This window comes from Ambystoma mexicanum, chromosome 1p (assembly GCF_040938575.1).
Source record: "Ambystoma mexicanum isolate Mex_15411 chromosome 1p, UKY_AmexF1_1, whole genome shotgun sequence".
Lineage (NCBI taxonomy): Eukaryota > Metazoa > Chordata > Amphibia > Caudata > Ambystomatidae > Ambystoma > Ambystoma mexicanum.
The window spans coordinates 1354208057-1354225309 of record NC_090921.1 but is presented as its reverse complement, the minus strand read 5'-3'; the positions used below and the strand labels follow the sequence as shown (position 1 = coordinate 1354225309).

The 17253-nt window shown below is 45.0% G+C and overlaps 1 protein-coding gene across 1 annotated transcript in view; it reads right to left on the bottom strand.

Annotated features, from left to right (window-relative positions):
- The window catches only part of CA11 (carbonic anhydrase 11), a 1189254-nt gene that overhangs the window by 40564 nt on the left and 1131437 nt on the right, over positions 1-17253 (bottom strand). Inside the window, exons 6-7 of the mRNA XM_069607034.1 lie at positions 5250-5322; positions 4033-4187 (exon numbers count right to left, since the gene is read on the bottom strand). Coding sequence (XP_069463135.1) covers positions 4033-4187; positions 5250-5322 — 228 coding nt within the window. The remainder of the gene's footprint in view (positions 1-4032; positions 4188-5249; positions 5323-17253) is intronic.

The window sequence follows — 17253 nt, the reverse complement described above, 5'->3', positions numbered from 1 at the left end:
GATAGTGGGAGCTAGCGTGGAGGCGCAGTCTTGAACTGCTTTAGCTGGGGTGCTGTCGCCTTTGCAATTAGAGGGCTTGAGTGATGCTATAGTTTTGAGGACTTGCTTAGACGTTACTTGTGTAAAGTGAAATTCTGGTACTTCCGAACTAATGGTCATGGTCGGATGGTGAGGGGGCGTGGAGGTGAGATCTAGTATTTTTTTTGCGAGGCTATTTTGTTTTTTGGAGTGTGGTTACTTTAGAGGATAGCGCGTCCTGAATGGTGGTGCACCAGGCTTTGCTAGGGATTATGGGCCTGGTGGGGTGGATAGGAGATCCGAGTTCTCTAATAATAGTAAATAACTCTTTAGTATTGGAAGCTGCGGCTGCTATACGGTCGTTGAAAGATTCTGCTTTGTGCAAGAGTACCCTATGTTTGTAGGTTTTAGATACTTGTTGTAATTTGGTTTGAAGTTCTGGGGAGTTATTTTTCCTGGTTAGGTGTTCTAATGCTTTTTTTTTCTCTTCTAGGTTCTATGAGTTCATTGTTGAACCAGGGGGCACTGTGTTTAGGTTTGGGTACTTTGGTTTTGAGGGGGTCTACTTCGTCAACTGCTGATTTTAGGCATTGGTGGTAGTGCATAGCAATATTCTCTGAGTTCATGCTGTCTAGTGGTTTAGAGTTGAGTAGGTTCTTGAGAACTGGGTTCAAGTTTTCAGGGGTGAGCTTGCACACATTCCTGACCTGGATGGATAGTGGATTACAGGTTTTGGTTGAGTGGTCAGTATCTAGGTTTATTTTGAAATTAATCAGGCAGTGGTCGGACAAGTGCAAGTTGAGGACATCTGTTATAGATACTGGGGTATTAAGGGTGAGTATCCAGTCAAGTATTCTACCTTTGGAGTGGGTGGGGTGTTCACTATTTTGGAGAATTGCATCTCCTGGAATGCCTTTTAGCATGCTGCTGCTTTGCTGTCAGTGGGGACATTATAACCTAGAATGAGATCCCCTTGTAGGATGTATTTTGTTTTAGGTTTAAGTAGGGGTGTAATTAGTATAGGTAGGTCTATGTCTGGTTTACTTGGTACGCTCAGAGTTCTATAAACTATTATGAAGTTGATGATTTCATGATGGTTGATAGCTAGTTTGAGAGAGAGGGTTTCACATCCACTAATTCAGAATCACAATATTTAAAGGCCGGTTTGCATATACCAAAAATACAACCCCTGTATTTCACGGACACAGATCTCTGTGTTTTACACTCATAAAAAAACACCCCTTTGCTTGTTTGCAGTGACGAGGATGGGTACAACACAGATTTTAGTGCCACCACCGGGTTGGTGTGATCACTGCACATTTTGTACTGTGCATACGAAAATGCAGACTTTTTATTACTGCATTTTTTAAAAATATTGATATTGATATTTTATTTCTATCGTGTTCGTACACAAGTGTTTCAGAGCGTGACAAGGCAAGGGAGGGGAACAGGGGAGAACAAAACAGAGATCTTACTAGGCCCAGTGACATTGGGAACGCTCAAGTGCATGGGAGAGAGGGAGGGGAAAAGTTCATGGAAGGGGGTAGAAGTGGAAAGTGCGAAGCAGAGGAGAAACAGATAAATAACAATAAATAAATAATATAGGCAACAAACAGTGGTAGTGCAGCCAGCAATTTGCAAGTGCTAGGTTTAAGCCAGCAGACAGGGTAGGTCTGATAAATGCAGGAAGAAAAAGGGGGGGCTGTATGGGTACAGATACAGACCCCAGTGCAACAGGTTGCTCGGAGGCAGTGCGGAAGAGTGGCAGGTTGAGCAGGTACTTGTGCCCGGAGGCCAGAGGGTGGCCAGGTGCACGGTGCCAAGAGAGAACAGATCAGCAGGGGCGAGTGGGAGCGAAGGCAGAAAAGGGGAAGGTCTTGAGGTGCTTCCGGAACTGGAGATGGTTCTCCTCAAGTTTTAGAGTAGCAGGGAGGCTGTTCCAGAGGGAGGCCCGAGCCGAAGACAGAGATCTACCCCCATCTCGTTTCTTTGAAAAACGACTGACCCTGAGGGAATTGGAGGTAGAGGAGCGAAGATCTCGAGAGGCAAGGTATTTGCGAAGGATAGCTGAAGGTATTTTGGACCCAGGCCCCAGAAAGCCTTGTGGAGAATGTAGAGGGTTCTGAATGTAATCCTTGCATCCACTGGGAGCCAATGGAGAGATTTCAGAGCTAGAGAGATACAATCCCAGGGCTTCAGGCCAAGGACAAGTCTCGCAGTCCTGTTCTGAATTTATTTATGCTTATATTTATTTAGATTTAGTTAGATTTATTCTGGATATATTTATCTGGGGGGAGCTCCCACCCACAAATGTCTCTCAGATAAGACACACAAACACACATAGAACAGGGCCGACTGAATATCAAATTATTACAGAGAAACCTTAATTTAAAATTCCATTGTTGCAACTGGCTTCAGATTTCTAAATGAAATGTTTGTTTGCAATTCCCTCATGTAATTACCTTCAGTGATTGCAACGCCCAATAAAGCATATTAATGGCACCCTGCAACACTGTGGAAACTAAACCATTAAGTCAGAGTAAGCACATGTTTTTCGTTGAAGGTCTATTTTAATGCAATGCGTGTATCAAAATGAATTTGGCCTCTAGGTTTAGGTCTTCTCGTTTTTCTCTCAGAATTTGGGGAATTGATTCCTAAGGGATTCCCAGTGTTTGATTCTTTTGAATTTAACCTTGCAGAGTGTGGACCAATGTTTAGATGATGGATTTTGTAGAGAATGGTATCCCTTTAAAATTATGTTTGTTCTCAACTGGAAGCTAATGTGGACCCATTAGGATGTGATCAATTTTGGGATCCTTGCACCCACAAGCATTCAATTTTTCAGGTCAGTCCAAATCAGCGATCTTCTAAGATTAATGAGTTCGGTCAGATGGAAGAATCTTAAGTAGCATGTTTAATTATAAGTGTACTGTTTTTAAGTATCTAGGAAACATTTACAGGTTTGTGGGTGTCTCATTGAGCAACCCAACATACATTTTTATTAAGGGGGAAGGTATTCTCGATATAAAGGTTGATCTGATTAAGACAATCACTAATGCTTTAGCCATGGCCGCCTCATAGGTGGAGGAGGATGCGGGTGTCCCTCAGTGTTTATCTGCAAGTGAAGTTTGAGTTTGATTACCTGTGCCAAATAATTCATAATCATGTTCAACAACAAAGGTTATAGGATTTTCTACAGTAGCATTCCATGTAATCTGGGTATGGGTGTTAAGATTTGCTTTAGCGGGCTGCGGGGATATTATCAGATCCATTGAGCATTTTTCCTAATACGGCCATCCGTCCTTGCAGTCATTACGTGTGTGTGCGTGGGCAACTACATTGCCGTTATAGGCCATAAACAAGGGTTGTTTGGGCGTCATTCTACATTGGTCATCGTGTTTTCAATGTTGCTTGCCGTGTTCAATTAAGGCTGAGTGTCTTTTCCCACATAATCTGGCAGGTATTTGCCAACTTAGTTCCACAAGATAGCCTGACCTAGGTATCGGCTGAAAAGTGTCTAGTACGTTGAGGCCTGCAGAAGAGTTTTTGGAAAATTAGTATGCAATATTTGTTTTAATTTTTTTTATAAGCTTTATTTTTTGGTCACATGACAATGCAAAGTAACACAATAGTTGCAACAGTAAACAGTCTAATGACAATTTCGTTGAATCCCCCCTCCCTCAGTGCCCACCCACGCTTCCCAAAAGTAGGGGGTTACAGAGGATGGTTTTGGGCTTCGACCTCCTAAGATCCAGTATTTAAATTATTGGTGCCACTCCATGTTTTAGGGGTAATAGAGCATCATGGCAAGGTCATGACCTTGCGTAAATTCTTCAATACAGGAAATTATTGAAGCGGTTGCTCACATTTGTAATGCTTTGATGCGATTGTCTACGCCACGAAGGCTACGGGGCGCTCTGGTATGGGTGGCCGTAGTATGGCCAGGGGTAAAGCAATGGCTGAGAAGGGCATGCTATAATCAATGAAATCCTTGCAAGTCTATGACCAGCTTACCTGCATGGATGTGATGTTCAGCGGTCTATCTATGATGATCCAAGTGACTGTTTCGTAGCATGGAGGCACTGTCATGGAGCCTTGGTAAGTCAAAAAGCCAAAGTTTTCCGGATACAAATCTTCAACGCTCAGGTCCTGCAAGAAATTGGTCTCATCTGCAAGGAAAATGTTAACTTGAATTATTCGTTAAAGGACAGTCGGCATAGCTAGTTCTCCACAGCTTATGTGTGCAGCACACAATAGACGACAAGCATCTTCATTTTAACAGGTGTGGAGTCTGATTCATGACAAGATGGCACAAGGATTCTCATGGCAGCTGCTATGCTGCCACAGCCCCCACAATGTTTAGCAGTTGGCCGGAAATAGGAAGCATCCTGAGGAAAGACAAGGTGCCCGTTTACTAAAGATGATTGGAGCTCAATGCGAGGAGCAAAATACCTTGTACTTAAGTCCCCTGATTCATGAAGTAGACTAGTACGCTGGAGGAAGGTCTAGTCATAAGTGCACAGGATTTGCAACCATAAGCATAAGTGCTTTTTGGGTGTGCTTCCAACACGCAGATATGCCTTGGCCAGAACGCATGTAAATGGAAGCCTTGCTGACTTGGGGTGTTGTTAGGTCTGGAAAAGATCTGGGGCTATGCTAATTTCGGGATTGACAGGACTAGGGGCTAGCTATAGCCTTTTGGTTGTAGTGCCTGAGCTTCTATCCGCGGCTACAACCAAAAGACTCAGGGATATAGCCCCCTCATTCCCCGCCCTAGCGACGCCTCTGCGTGTCAGTCCTCCATTCCTATGGGTGAGCATTGACAGTAATGGTCCTTATAAAGTAGGCAAACACTGAATATAAACTTAGAAACTTTGCTAACCTTGTAGACATTTTCTCTCAATTTCAGCAAGTACAAGATGCGAAGGAAGGCTCTCAATTTCACACATCTCTGATATGTTTCGGTGCAATTGCACAGATCCATCCTCACCTGTAGTTACCCGAACACTCTTGGAAGTGACAGGCTGATATTGAACCCCAAAGAATTAATCATCCAATAAAGCCCTGCAACTACACCCAACCGCTGTATCATGTGCAATCGTCCTCTCCACCAGCACAGACATTTGATGTACACCCGTGTGATCAACCATTCCCGAAAGCTAAATAGTAGTTATGCCAACCAACACAAGGGCACAGTACTGGACTGAAGGTGTGTGTGTCTACGCTCTTACTTTTGAAGGAGATTCGGGTGATCGTCTCCCTGTTCAGCAGCCTGTTGAGAAATGGATTGGAATTATTTGCGACCTGTAAAAGGGGGAAGAGATCCAGCCATTATAGTCCCTGCATCAGTAATGAGCACATGATCGAGCGATGCACACAGCGCAGAACATTGCACATTCATCATGCTTAATGAACCCCGCTCCCAGAACCCACGCCTAGAGGGGTCGTGTCCATCACCATTTATGCAAAATTCACATACAATAGACGCGTCACAGCATGATTATGGGTAGAAAAGGAAAATCACGGATTTTTGAAACATCAAGGAGCAAAATGTATGTTCTAAACTTTTTTCATGGATGTGTACTAGCAAAGGGGGGAGAATAACAGGGCAGCATCGTCTGCTTACCTACAGAAGACCCCATGGAAATCTCAGGCTGGTGATACATTGGTAAATTATGTCCTATTTTTACCTGTCATGGTCTCTGACTCATTCGTTCCAAAACTGGGCTGGCATCTTTTTTCCCACTGTGAATTGGCCATGGGTACAGCCACTAAAAGGAGAAGAACAAGGGTTGCATGTATGTACTTACCTGTAATAGTCTCTGGTTGCAACTCCGGGAGGGCAGGAGCTATAACTGTATCTACCAACATGCGATGGATGGGGGCAGAAGCGCCTGAATTAGGCGTATTTGCAGAATCTGTCTGGATAGTATTCCTGCTACTGCGACTGGAATAGAAAGGCCCACATCTAGGTATACGCGCTCTCCTCTGAAAACGAATGTCTTGCGTGAACACTCATTATTAAATGTTGGACTCACCGGAAATCGACTCTCTCTGGTGGGGCTGGGGCATAGTTTATACGGATATGTTGTAAGAGTACCCATTGCAGCCAATTATGTTGCAGCCAATCGTGTTGCAGCCATGCTTAGCAAGAGGCTGGATTTGCCGGTACAAGACCTTATTCCGAGGAAGCCTTCACCAGCCTTGACCACCTACGCCCAGTACTTTACTAAAGACATTTTATTTAATGTCCATCTCTGGAGATGTCAGCATCAGTGCTGCTCACCGGTCCATGCTAGTCCCTTTTCAATCTTCATTAATTTCCTATAATGAAGACTGATAAAACTGATAAGAAAAATGGGGGAGGAGGGGTAGCCGAGCCGCGTTTAAGCTGAAATCTCAAAAAGTAATATATTTTATTCTCATTAGCATCCATGCTATGACCCTACTCTATAATGTCGGCGTGAATGGGTATGATCGCCTGCAGGGGAAGCTGCTCAAGATGTTTGCAGCGGTGCTCCGCCCTTGTTAAAGGCCCTTGCTGTGGTCAGGCTCTTAACTTGGGCAGCAGACCGTTACCGCCAGCCTTGCGAGTCATTATCACCTTAATCAGAAATTGAACTGAGGCATACACCTGAGGTTTTAAGAAAGGTACGCTGCTTGCCTGTAACTTTAGATCACCTTGTCTTGTGGAGCATTCTTTCTACCTTTCTACATGTCTACGACATAGAGTTCGTAGATGACTCTTGCGTAAAGAATATTTTCACACAATCACCTGGCCCTTCACTTCAAATATTTGAACACAAGATATGCACTTCCCTGAGTCCATCTGAACTGTATCATTGAGTCCTTAGTTCAGCTGCAGGTTCCTTTCATGTGTATCCTTTATCATGTCTAGTGTTCTGCTTCCCGCTCTCTGTATCCAGTCATATGTTGGGGCCAGTACATGGAATGGCGGTTCCCAAGGACAGAATAAAACAAGAGACAATTAAGGGCTGGGAGGGGAGGCTAGCAAGGGCCCTGTGGAGACTCACACAGCCAGGTCTGTGGAACTAAGCCACAGAAGGTTAAGATGGAAATGGTAAAGCGATATGGTGTTGCGCACCACATCCAACTGACTATGCAGATTTGACCCATTTTTGACATTTCCCAAAAAATATTTATTTCAGTTTCCACAGAAGAAACCAAAGAGGATCATGTGCAGAAAAAGAATTGCAGCCACACTTTGCCATAACACTCATGAGCACAAAACGTGTTCATATACATATATACACATATATAAAGAAAGACAAAAGGCTAAATTATTGCAACTATGGAGGAGCCCTGCAAAGGTCAGCGCAATAGCCACAAAGTAATTAAAAAGATTAAAAGCATTTGAGACCGAAATTCTAAAACTTTGATAAGCATCCATGCCCCTTTTTGCTTTTCACCATTTTGAATCACCCAATTACCTGACTTTATGCTTATGCCCTGATGAAGTTCTGTCGTCGCTCGAACATGTGCTTATGTATGAATGAAACGCGGGAGGGAATGAAGGGCGGCATATGGTTACCTATGCCATTTATGGCTGAGGCTAACAGTGGTATGTGGACCTCATTTCACTATTAACAGTTAGGTTTCCCGGAGGATAAGTAGGGAGGGAAACAAAATGTACACTTACATGATCCTCGCCATGATAAGTTATAGTTAAATCAAGTCACAGCTTGATGCTATTACCACAATTCCTAAGTAACACAATTGTTTAAGAGAGAAAGATGTACCTAAATCCGGTAATGGGAAAAAAGGAGTGGTATAGGCCTCATTTCAAATGGCTTCCGGAGGTTTCCCGGCACCCTATATATATATATGGAGACCTTATGGTGTGTGGTGGGCTCCCTACTGTGTTTTATTAAAGCTGGCAGTAGTAGTTTTCATGCCTCGTATCACGGGGAAGCAATGCCATTTATTAGTATACAACTTATACAAAGTTAGGAATAATATTTATTTATAAACTGTGTATAAGATAGTATGTGGGGAGCTTTTTTACCCCATATGAATATGAATTTAATTATGAAACCAAAGTAAGGACTAACTAACCACCATGCGTGTGGCCATTTTTTAAATATGCTATACTAGTGGCTATTTTAAAAATGCAGCAAACCTAAAGAAACCCATAATGGAGATCATTTTCGATTTCTGTGTACTTTACACAGAGGTGACCTGTTACGTTTACACTTTGGCATACGCAGGGCCCCTACTCATAATATTTAACATTTGCATATTTGAGGGCAACGGGGAAGTGTAAAATAGAGGCATACTCGTCACAGAATGCACAGTTGTCCCAGCTGTGAAGAAGCCCCAAATAATGTGAGGACCTCCCCTAAGAACGACCTGTTGCTGTCAAGGATGGCACTCTGTCAAGAGTGGCACAGGGCCCCAGATAGGGTTTGGGTGGCTGTGCTGATGTAAGGTGACAGATAAGTACACACACAGCAGGAAACACATCAAGAAAGAAAAGTAGACAACTGTAGTTGTGAACAGAAAGGGGCAGGAAATACAAAGATACAAACAAACTGGATTCCCTCTTGGGTGTTTGCAGATATGGAAAAAGAGTGTTCCACGGACCTTTGGAAACTCCAGCCTTCTGCACAGATTACTGTTACAGAGGCCCACTCTGTTTTCTCATGGCTGGGAACAACAGCTGTGGGTGTCTGTTAAACAGAAAACACAACAAGGGAAGGGGCAGAGGTTGCCTGCCGGAAATCAACAGTCAAGCTCTGTACAAAGGATCAACATAAGACACAAGAGAGACAAGAACAGAAATAACCAGGGACAAGGAAGTCTAAAAGAAATCAAGCAGAAGGAATACAGTACAATAGAAATGGGTAAACTAAAGGGGAGGGACAGAGGAGTCAAGGAAGAGAAGGACAGGGATCAAGAGCAAGGGGTTGCAAATAAGGACGAGAGCAAGGGAGCAGCAGCCAGGAAAGAGGGGGGCTGCAAACAAGGAAGCAGGGCTGCAGTACCAAATGGTACAAGGTACAGAAAAACTGTAGTGGATTGCAGAGGACTGTAGTAGGCTGCAAGGCAAAGAGTCCAGAGGAGCAGGACTGAGAGCTGTAGCAGGCGGCAGACAGAGAGCCCAGAGGAGTAGGGCAGCAAGGAGCGAACCCAAAGGAACAGGGCATAGAGGCAGAGAGACCAGAGGGTCAGGGCTGAAAGCAGAAGAGAGTAGCAGGCTGCAAGGCAGGGAGCCCAGTGGAGCAGAGCAGCAAGGAGCGAGCTCAGAGGAGCAGAGCAGCGGGGCAGGGGGCCCTGAAGGCTATGGCTGTAGGCAGCGGAGTGTAACAGGCTGCAAGGCAGGAAGCCCAGAGGAGCAGGGCTGTGAGGCAGGGAGCCCAAAAGGCTAGGGCTGTAGGCAGCAGGGTATAGCAGGCTGCAAGGCAGGAAGCCCAGAGGAGCAGGGCTGTGAGGCAGGGAGCCCAAAAGGCTAGGCATGTAGGCAGCAGGGTGTAGCAGGCTGCAAGGCAGGAAGCCCAGAGGAGCAGGGCTGTGAGGCAGGAGCCCAAAAGGCTAGGGCTGTAGGCAGCAGGGGGTGTAGCAGGCTGCAAGGCAGGGAGCACAGAAAGAGCACTGCAACAAAAGAAGGAATATACAGCAGCAAGAATAGCATACAAATTCGAGTCAAAAGGCAAAAAGGGGCTGGGAGGACTCTTGATGCAAGAGACTGAGCTCCTGCAGGCAGCTGCTTAAATACCACCCTGCCCTGTACTGAGGGAGGCTAATTGGCAGCACCTGGAGCAGCACACCTGAATACAATCTGCCTCCTCCCTCTCTAGTCCTGAGATGGTGGAAGCAGCACAGATCCCTAGGGCTTCTGGGGATTGTGGTTCCAATGATGACGAATGGGAATGGCCAGGAATTGATAGCTGTAGCTAGGTGCATTGTGGTACATGTAGTTAGTTGAGTTAAATAAGAAGGCAACAAAATCACACAAATGGGAATTAAGTACCAAAGTGTGAATAGGGGTTGTTCCAAGAGTATTCTGAAGATAAATGAATAACAAATAGTCCATGATGGTTGCCAATGTGTGTGCCCATGGCGCAGGCATGACAGTTGCACCCTATGCGCACAAGAAAGGAAAGCACCTGTGCAATGCAGAGAAAGGGACTGATGGGTATGGATAGTGAGGGGGTGGACACTATCATGTGACTGCCCTCTGCATGTGCAGCCCTCCTTCACTTGATAATTTCTAAAGGGAAGCACACGTTGCTGTGCTTAGGCTGCCAATCTATCCCTGCTTGGCAGGAACTCCCATAAGTATGGAGGAAAGGGAATGGGACGTAGGTGCCAATATATTACTTTTAAAGTCCACAAATAATCTCATGATAGCAGTCGTCGCAAAAGATATACAGATTGTAGGGTCAATACGATTGAGAACAAATGACCCTGTCATGAAGTATCTAAAGCAGATGCAGTGCATTACTAACAAGGACAGAACCAATAACAGACAGTTTGCACCGTGATTAGCATTATGTTTACTGTGGTAGGTACTGGGAATGACCTCCTTATCAGTACCTGAGCATTATAAAAGGAAAACAATAGTTGCATTCCACTTATGCTCTTTATTTAGACCACATAGGGTTGTTTGTAGATTGAAGATGCTCCTTGCTTCTGCTGTCATAGACACACTTCTATATTGTCAGCTCTTTCCATTGGCTGGATTTTCTCCGTGCCCAAGAATGTCTGTTCTTTTATTTAGACCCAAATTATTTCCATGGTCTTGCTAGTCGTCTTGTATCTTAATTGCTCTGATGTGTTAACAGATTCTGGTTTTGCATTGACAAATGGTACTAGCAATATACAACATATGGCAAACACATACTACGACATAGACCACATAGATAGTTTTGCAGTTTGGATATTGTATAACCATCCTAAATTAATCTGTTAATTCTTTGGTGTTACTAAGTAATTAGTTGCAAAGACTACAAACTCCACATTAAAAAAACAGATATATAGCATGTGTACTCAATCATATATTTATTTTCCTTTTTCCGCCCATTAAAAGACCAGGAGACAGAACATTCTCTAAAGTAAAGGCCTTTGAACAGACACTTCTAGGTTTCACACCTATAAAGGATTGTAAATCTACATCAGCTGCCAACATATTTAAATGTTCCAGCAATATTTTAAAAGTTATTCCACTGTGTACACTATAGTTAATAATGAATAGAAGTTATTTATATGTCATACATAGCTGCATTATTTGTGGTATTAGTGTTGGTTTTGTAGAGGAGGTCCCAGATATCACCCGCACCCCTGCCCCCATTGCGAGTTGCCAGTAAGGTACTCGCCGTGGTACGTGATGTATGAGGAGCAGATAAACCAACAGAGAGCCGCACTGGGACTCTGCCCCTTGTACGTAAGGAGATCAATACGGGTTGAAGGAGCCATAACGCGACAACCCTGGGCAGCACGATACCCTATCAGACAGCCATACCAGCCACTGATAGGGAATGAGGAATACCTGCACACGGTCCACGAGGAGACCCCTAAGGCCTTAACGGAAGGCCAATGAAAATAAACCAAGGGCCCGAGCAGCCCCGAGAACAAGCAGACTTGGCTACTGGAAGCACGAATGCCAGCACTAGTAACCGCAAGGATAATGATAATGGATGCAGGGGAGAGACACTGTTAAAACATAAGAGAATGGTGCCATAAGGCAAGATGGAAGCAACCGCCCTGTTGAATGTGTGTAAATAAGCTTGAAATGCAAGATGCTAAGAAATCGATACTGCTTGCAATGCTTAGTAGAAGAGTAGAGCGGCAAGTGCCAACCATATTATCTACCTCAATACTGCACAATGTACACTTGCGACTCCATTTTGTGAAAGCAGAAATGTACCTAGGCGGCCAAAGGCCTGACAGGCTGAGTTTAGAAACCCAGCAAAGACCAGAGAAGGAGCGGAATCGAAACTCAACAAAAAGAGGCTTGTGCCGGGGAGATCGAGGTCAACCAGAGAAGGGGAGGTGAGCATGAGCTCACGAGACTCCAACTACAGAGAATACCATCCCGCCTGTGAAGGTCAAGATAAGAGAGGCCCATGCAGGTGGCCAAGCGGACACATAATTAAATGCACAAAGGTTGGAAACTGAAGCAGATTCACGGTGAACCAACACGTGACCACACAGGCGCGAAGATGTACCACCGCCTGATGTCATCCAGAACCAGAGGATGCCATAACTTTTCCTGATAAGAGGCTACAGATCCGAGGCCATACCCAGCCAACTAATTGACACACAGCCTTAAAACACTGATTGATAGAAGGGAGGAAGGGTGAATCTTGGGACACTAGGCACACGGGTGTCTATTCTGCATGCTGCTAATTAAAATGGAGATTTATGTTTGGGGGTGTAACTTGCCCAATGACAAGGGACCATGTAATCTAGGGTCCTATAGACACTGTAACCAATGAGACGTCGTACCTGTAGTGACATCAATCACGTGTGGTGTAGAGGGAAGGGTGTAGACGCCCACCCGATAAGAGTTATCCAATCCACTTGCGTTATTTCCATATACAGATAGAGCACCTATACTTAAATTACCTTTCCCAACCAATTGTATTGCATGATGATTTTTTGTAGAATTAGACGTCAATGATGACAGACTTTGCCCATATAAGAGGCTGTTGGACTAATATTCGGGGAAATCAGGGTGAGGCAGGTGTTTGTGATGCTGCTCATTTCCATAAACTGATGTGTGTATCATTAAACGGACTTCCCTTTGCCAATTTACTGCGTCCTGATTATTGAACCTTGCTGGAGTATGTGAATCCTGCACTCTGTCCTCACATGGTACAGCTATCTTGTATTACTAGTTTTCGAGGGTGAGTGATGACCAATGGGCCCGTCAGTAATTTCCTCTCCTCCTCAACACTTGGTAGCGTGAGGATGGTTTCGGCCATCGATTATAGATTATCGATTATCGATTGATATAGTATAAGACACCTTTAGACCGATGGCACGAAGTAACACTGGGCCTTCTGTTACATCATGAGTCCTTTTGCTATACCGGCTGAGTAGGCTGAGAAGCTCCCAGTGGACAATGATAGTGTAATCATTCCCAAAAAATCTGCAGTGGGTCTGAAGGAACCAGCCTTTCCAAGCATAACCCTTCTCATTCCCACGGGCAGCGGATCGGACGAAAACCTTAAAAGCAGGAAGAGGAAGGGGCGGTGATCCTGAAGTTCCAGAGAGGAAAAGAGGCGATCGGTGAGTGAAAACAACGAAACTCATTACCTTGGCAAATGTCTTATAGGCCTTAGAGTAAGAAGGGGAAAGATAACGGAGGGTGGTGGAGAAGATTAATACAGTTAAAAGTAGGAGAGACTGTAGAGATAAAGGGTAAAAACCCGGGCACCTGAAGTAATTGGGAGGAATACCGGGAGGGGGCACCTGAGAAAAAAACTGTAAGGAATACATGGGGGCACCCGAGAAAAAAAACTGTAAGGAATACTGGGGGGGGGCACCCGAGAAAAAAACTGCAAGTAATAACGGGGGGGGGGGGCACCCGAGAAAAAACTGTAAGGAATACCGGGGGGGAGGGCACCCGAGAAAAAAACTGTAAGGAATACGGGGGAGGGGGCCCACTGAGAGAAAACTGTAAAATTCACCTTGTTCCTGCGCTTTAAAGAGTGGTCAGAAGGAACTTGAACCGAGAGCCCACAGAGGGGGGACTTTAGGCTACAATGACGTTTAAAGACATCATAAAGGGGTTAGTTCAAATCCCATGACGGGGTAACAATTAGAAGGCAGGTATACGTATGACCAGCTGGTGTCCGTCTAGTCTGTCAAGCGTCTGTCCTATATGTTCTGTGTATGCTGAATGTGGAATTATTGTGTTATTAATTGATGGCAATGTATTTTTGCTTTAGGCGATTCTGTAAATGAGAGGGAATCGCCACTGAATTGATGTATTTTGAGTAAAACTGTTGGTATAAAATTTTGCGGAAAAATTGGATTGGAGCTCGCGTATGTGGTGCTTGCTCATAATAGCTGAAAGTTGAAAAATGTATGAACATTGTTGATGACAACATTAAGGATGGAAGAAGTTACCCCACTTGCACACTTATGCAAGCAGTTGCCAAAGCACGCAACAAAATTGAAGAAATATAGCCAGGAGTGGGTTAAGGGCACCGCAAATAAAATGTTTATGCCGTGGCCCCAAAATGGGTCATTGTCAAAGGCTGTTTTATAGCACATGACCACCTTCCTACATACCACATATAGCGGGGAGAATCTCGAAAAACGCATTTCTCGAGCTTTGGAAAATGTTTGAACAAACAAAAGAAGAAGAACCCCCCGCAGACTGGATATTAAATGTATGTATGGAGGGGGGTGAGATGCCTACCGCGCCACCTGCCCCACCGGAACCAGTGGTTAAGGGAACGGAAATTGGAGGGTCTTTACCCACTAAGAGAGCCTAAGGCAGCCACAGGTTATAGCAACCCTGCATATGAGTCACCTGTGTGTAGCAGTGACGAGACGAAAGAGAAGGAACAGGAAATTGACTCGGCCTCCACAGTCCCATGGGGAAAAGAGAGGCGAGGTGAGGAAAGGAAGGACCAGGCACAAACGAGTGCACCTCTAGATAGGGAGAGAGAGGGAAAGAAGCGGAAAGGAACCGATGAGTTAACATGCACAAAGGACGAATGGATGGGAGGGCAGATACTGTTGAAGTTAGATGGAAAAGGAAGTGATGGTGCAAGGCTGAGTGAGCTGTCTGATGAGGCGCAAAGAAAGGAAAGGGAAAAAGAAGTGGACATAAGAAACGAAACGGCAAGAAAGAAGGATAGGTTGAGGTGAGAACAACTATATCGCGAAGAGCAAGATATACTGCTCAGTCGCACGCAATATGCAGCCTATGAAAAGTACAGGCAGAACATGCTTAGGTTAGAGGAAGAGAAGAGAGTGCATGAAAGAAAGGTAAAAAAGCGAGAAGACGAGGAAAGTAGAAGGGCAAAAGAACGTAGAAATGAATGAATGAGGGAAGTAGATAAGGCCAGAGAGGAAGCGAAGAAGCAGAGAGAAATGGATGAGGAAGCAGAGCGTAAATGCAGGCAAAGGGCACGAGATTTCGAATATTTGCAACGGCAAGTTAAAAAAACAATCCTGTTGTAGACTGGGAAGACATAGAAGAATTCTTTCCTGCAAATGATGCGGTACCAAGTACAAGCGGGACAATTATTGGTGATGACTTCGATACCCGAAGCATTGGGGAAGCGATTGATAAAATATATGATGAGATGGGACTGGAACGAATCTCCCAAGAAGGAAGGGAAGATGAGCGCTTAGAGAGCACTCAGTTATATGACACTGAGGATGTCACCCGAAGTAGTGAGAGTAGGGGACGTTCCCTAGATAGACTAGAAGATGGGTAGAATGAAGATGATGCAAGAAGTTGTGCAAACTGGGAGTATTCAGAGTCAGACTCCGATGGAGAAGCAGGGAAAGTGATGTATGACGAAGGGAGGCGGTGCGAAACGCGGCTCCCAGGGAGTCGAGAGGTACGATGGTCAGATGCGGGCGAGTCCATAAGTAGGACACCGAAGTCCGCTGGACAGTCCAGCCGATATGAAGACATGTGCCCCGGTCAGAGGGGGGCGTCGGCACCAGCCTATACTGATAGATTAAGGGCATTGCCAGGTAGACGGCAGTGCGGGAACGCCACCCCAGCGAGAGACTGAGGGGGTGTAGAGAAGGGAAAGGAAGATTGTGCATTCCAATTCCCACTGTTAGAAAAGGGGGGAAAGAATATTCCTTCTTAGTTGACACGGGTGCAATGCGCTTGTGCATACGAGAAGGCAAGTTCTCCTTGTCCGGCGAGGCAATAGATACTCAGAGTTTTACTGGAGCTCATAGCAGAGTTCCCTTTACTGATGCACTCCCAGTTTCTGTGGGAGAGTGCGACATGAATGTACCTTTATTGTATTCTCGTCAGTCCCCAGTAAATATCATGGGTCAGGACTTGATTACAAAGTTGAATATGACCATCTCATTCACTGAGGATGGCATAGTGTGCTCCACCCCAGGAATGCATTATTCAAACGTGTGCGAAATGATCAGCGCATACTCTGGATGTGCAGCTATGAGAGCTGTACCGCTGGAGCCAGAAGTATTCTCGTATGACGTACGAGTGCTTATGGCGGGGTTGCCAGTCCTCGTAGACAAAACTATGAGAACTCTGGAGTTTCTATTCAGACCAAGAATACCCATGTACGAAGAGGAGGGACACGTATTTCCCTTAATGATACATTCTGCCGCAGTGCAAGGAAAAGTGGTATTGGTTGAGGGATGTGATGATGAGGGCAGACCATGGTGTGCGATTGTCGCCATTGAAGAAGGGTATCGAGTGACTGACGTCACCGATGACGATCTGTTCGAAGAACACCATGACCTAGAAGAGACGCGGGTGGAAGTGAGTCTCATATTTTGGGTCAAAATGATGAGACGGGAGGTACCACAGAGGATGATGTTAGCATTATTACGTCCAGAATACTTTGATAACAACATGGCACTGGTGCCGGCCAAAGTATGGACTACAGGCCCCTGTATTGTAGGACTCCTAAAGGGGGCCGGCGAAGTAAAAATTAAATTGAAACCAGGAGCAATTCTGCCGCAGGCACGCCAGTATCCCATGTCCAGAAAAGCGGATGAAGGGCTTGCAAAGACAATCTCTGCCATGATGGAGCAAGGCATCTTTGTGACGTTAGAATCACTGTGCAACACAGTGATTTATCCTGTCAAGAATTCAAAGGGAGAGCCTCAGTGTTTAATCCAGGATTTATGAGCATTGAACGACATGGTCGAAGCTGAATTCCCTCTAGTCCCTAATCCATCCAGAATTTTGTGCAACATACCCACTGAGTCAAAATACTTCACGGTGATCGATTTGAAAAATGCATTTTTCTCGATTCCATTGCACCGTGACTCACAAGACCTGACGTCATTTACTTTCAGACAAATGCGCCTGAAAAGTCTCCATCCTTTTTCAACAGAGTCCTGCAAATGGACCTAAGCAATATTGCGGTGGACAGTGTTGTTTTTCAGTATGTAGATGACATTCTAATCTTCAGCATCACTGAAGAGCAATGCCGACACGACTCAGTCCAGCTATTGACTATATTGGCTGAGAAAGGATACAAAGTAGACAAGGACAAGCTGCAGTACTGCCAACAGGAGGTGTTGTACATA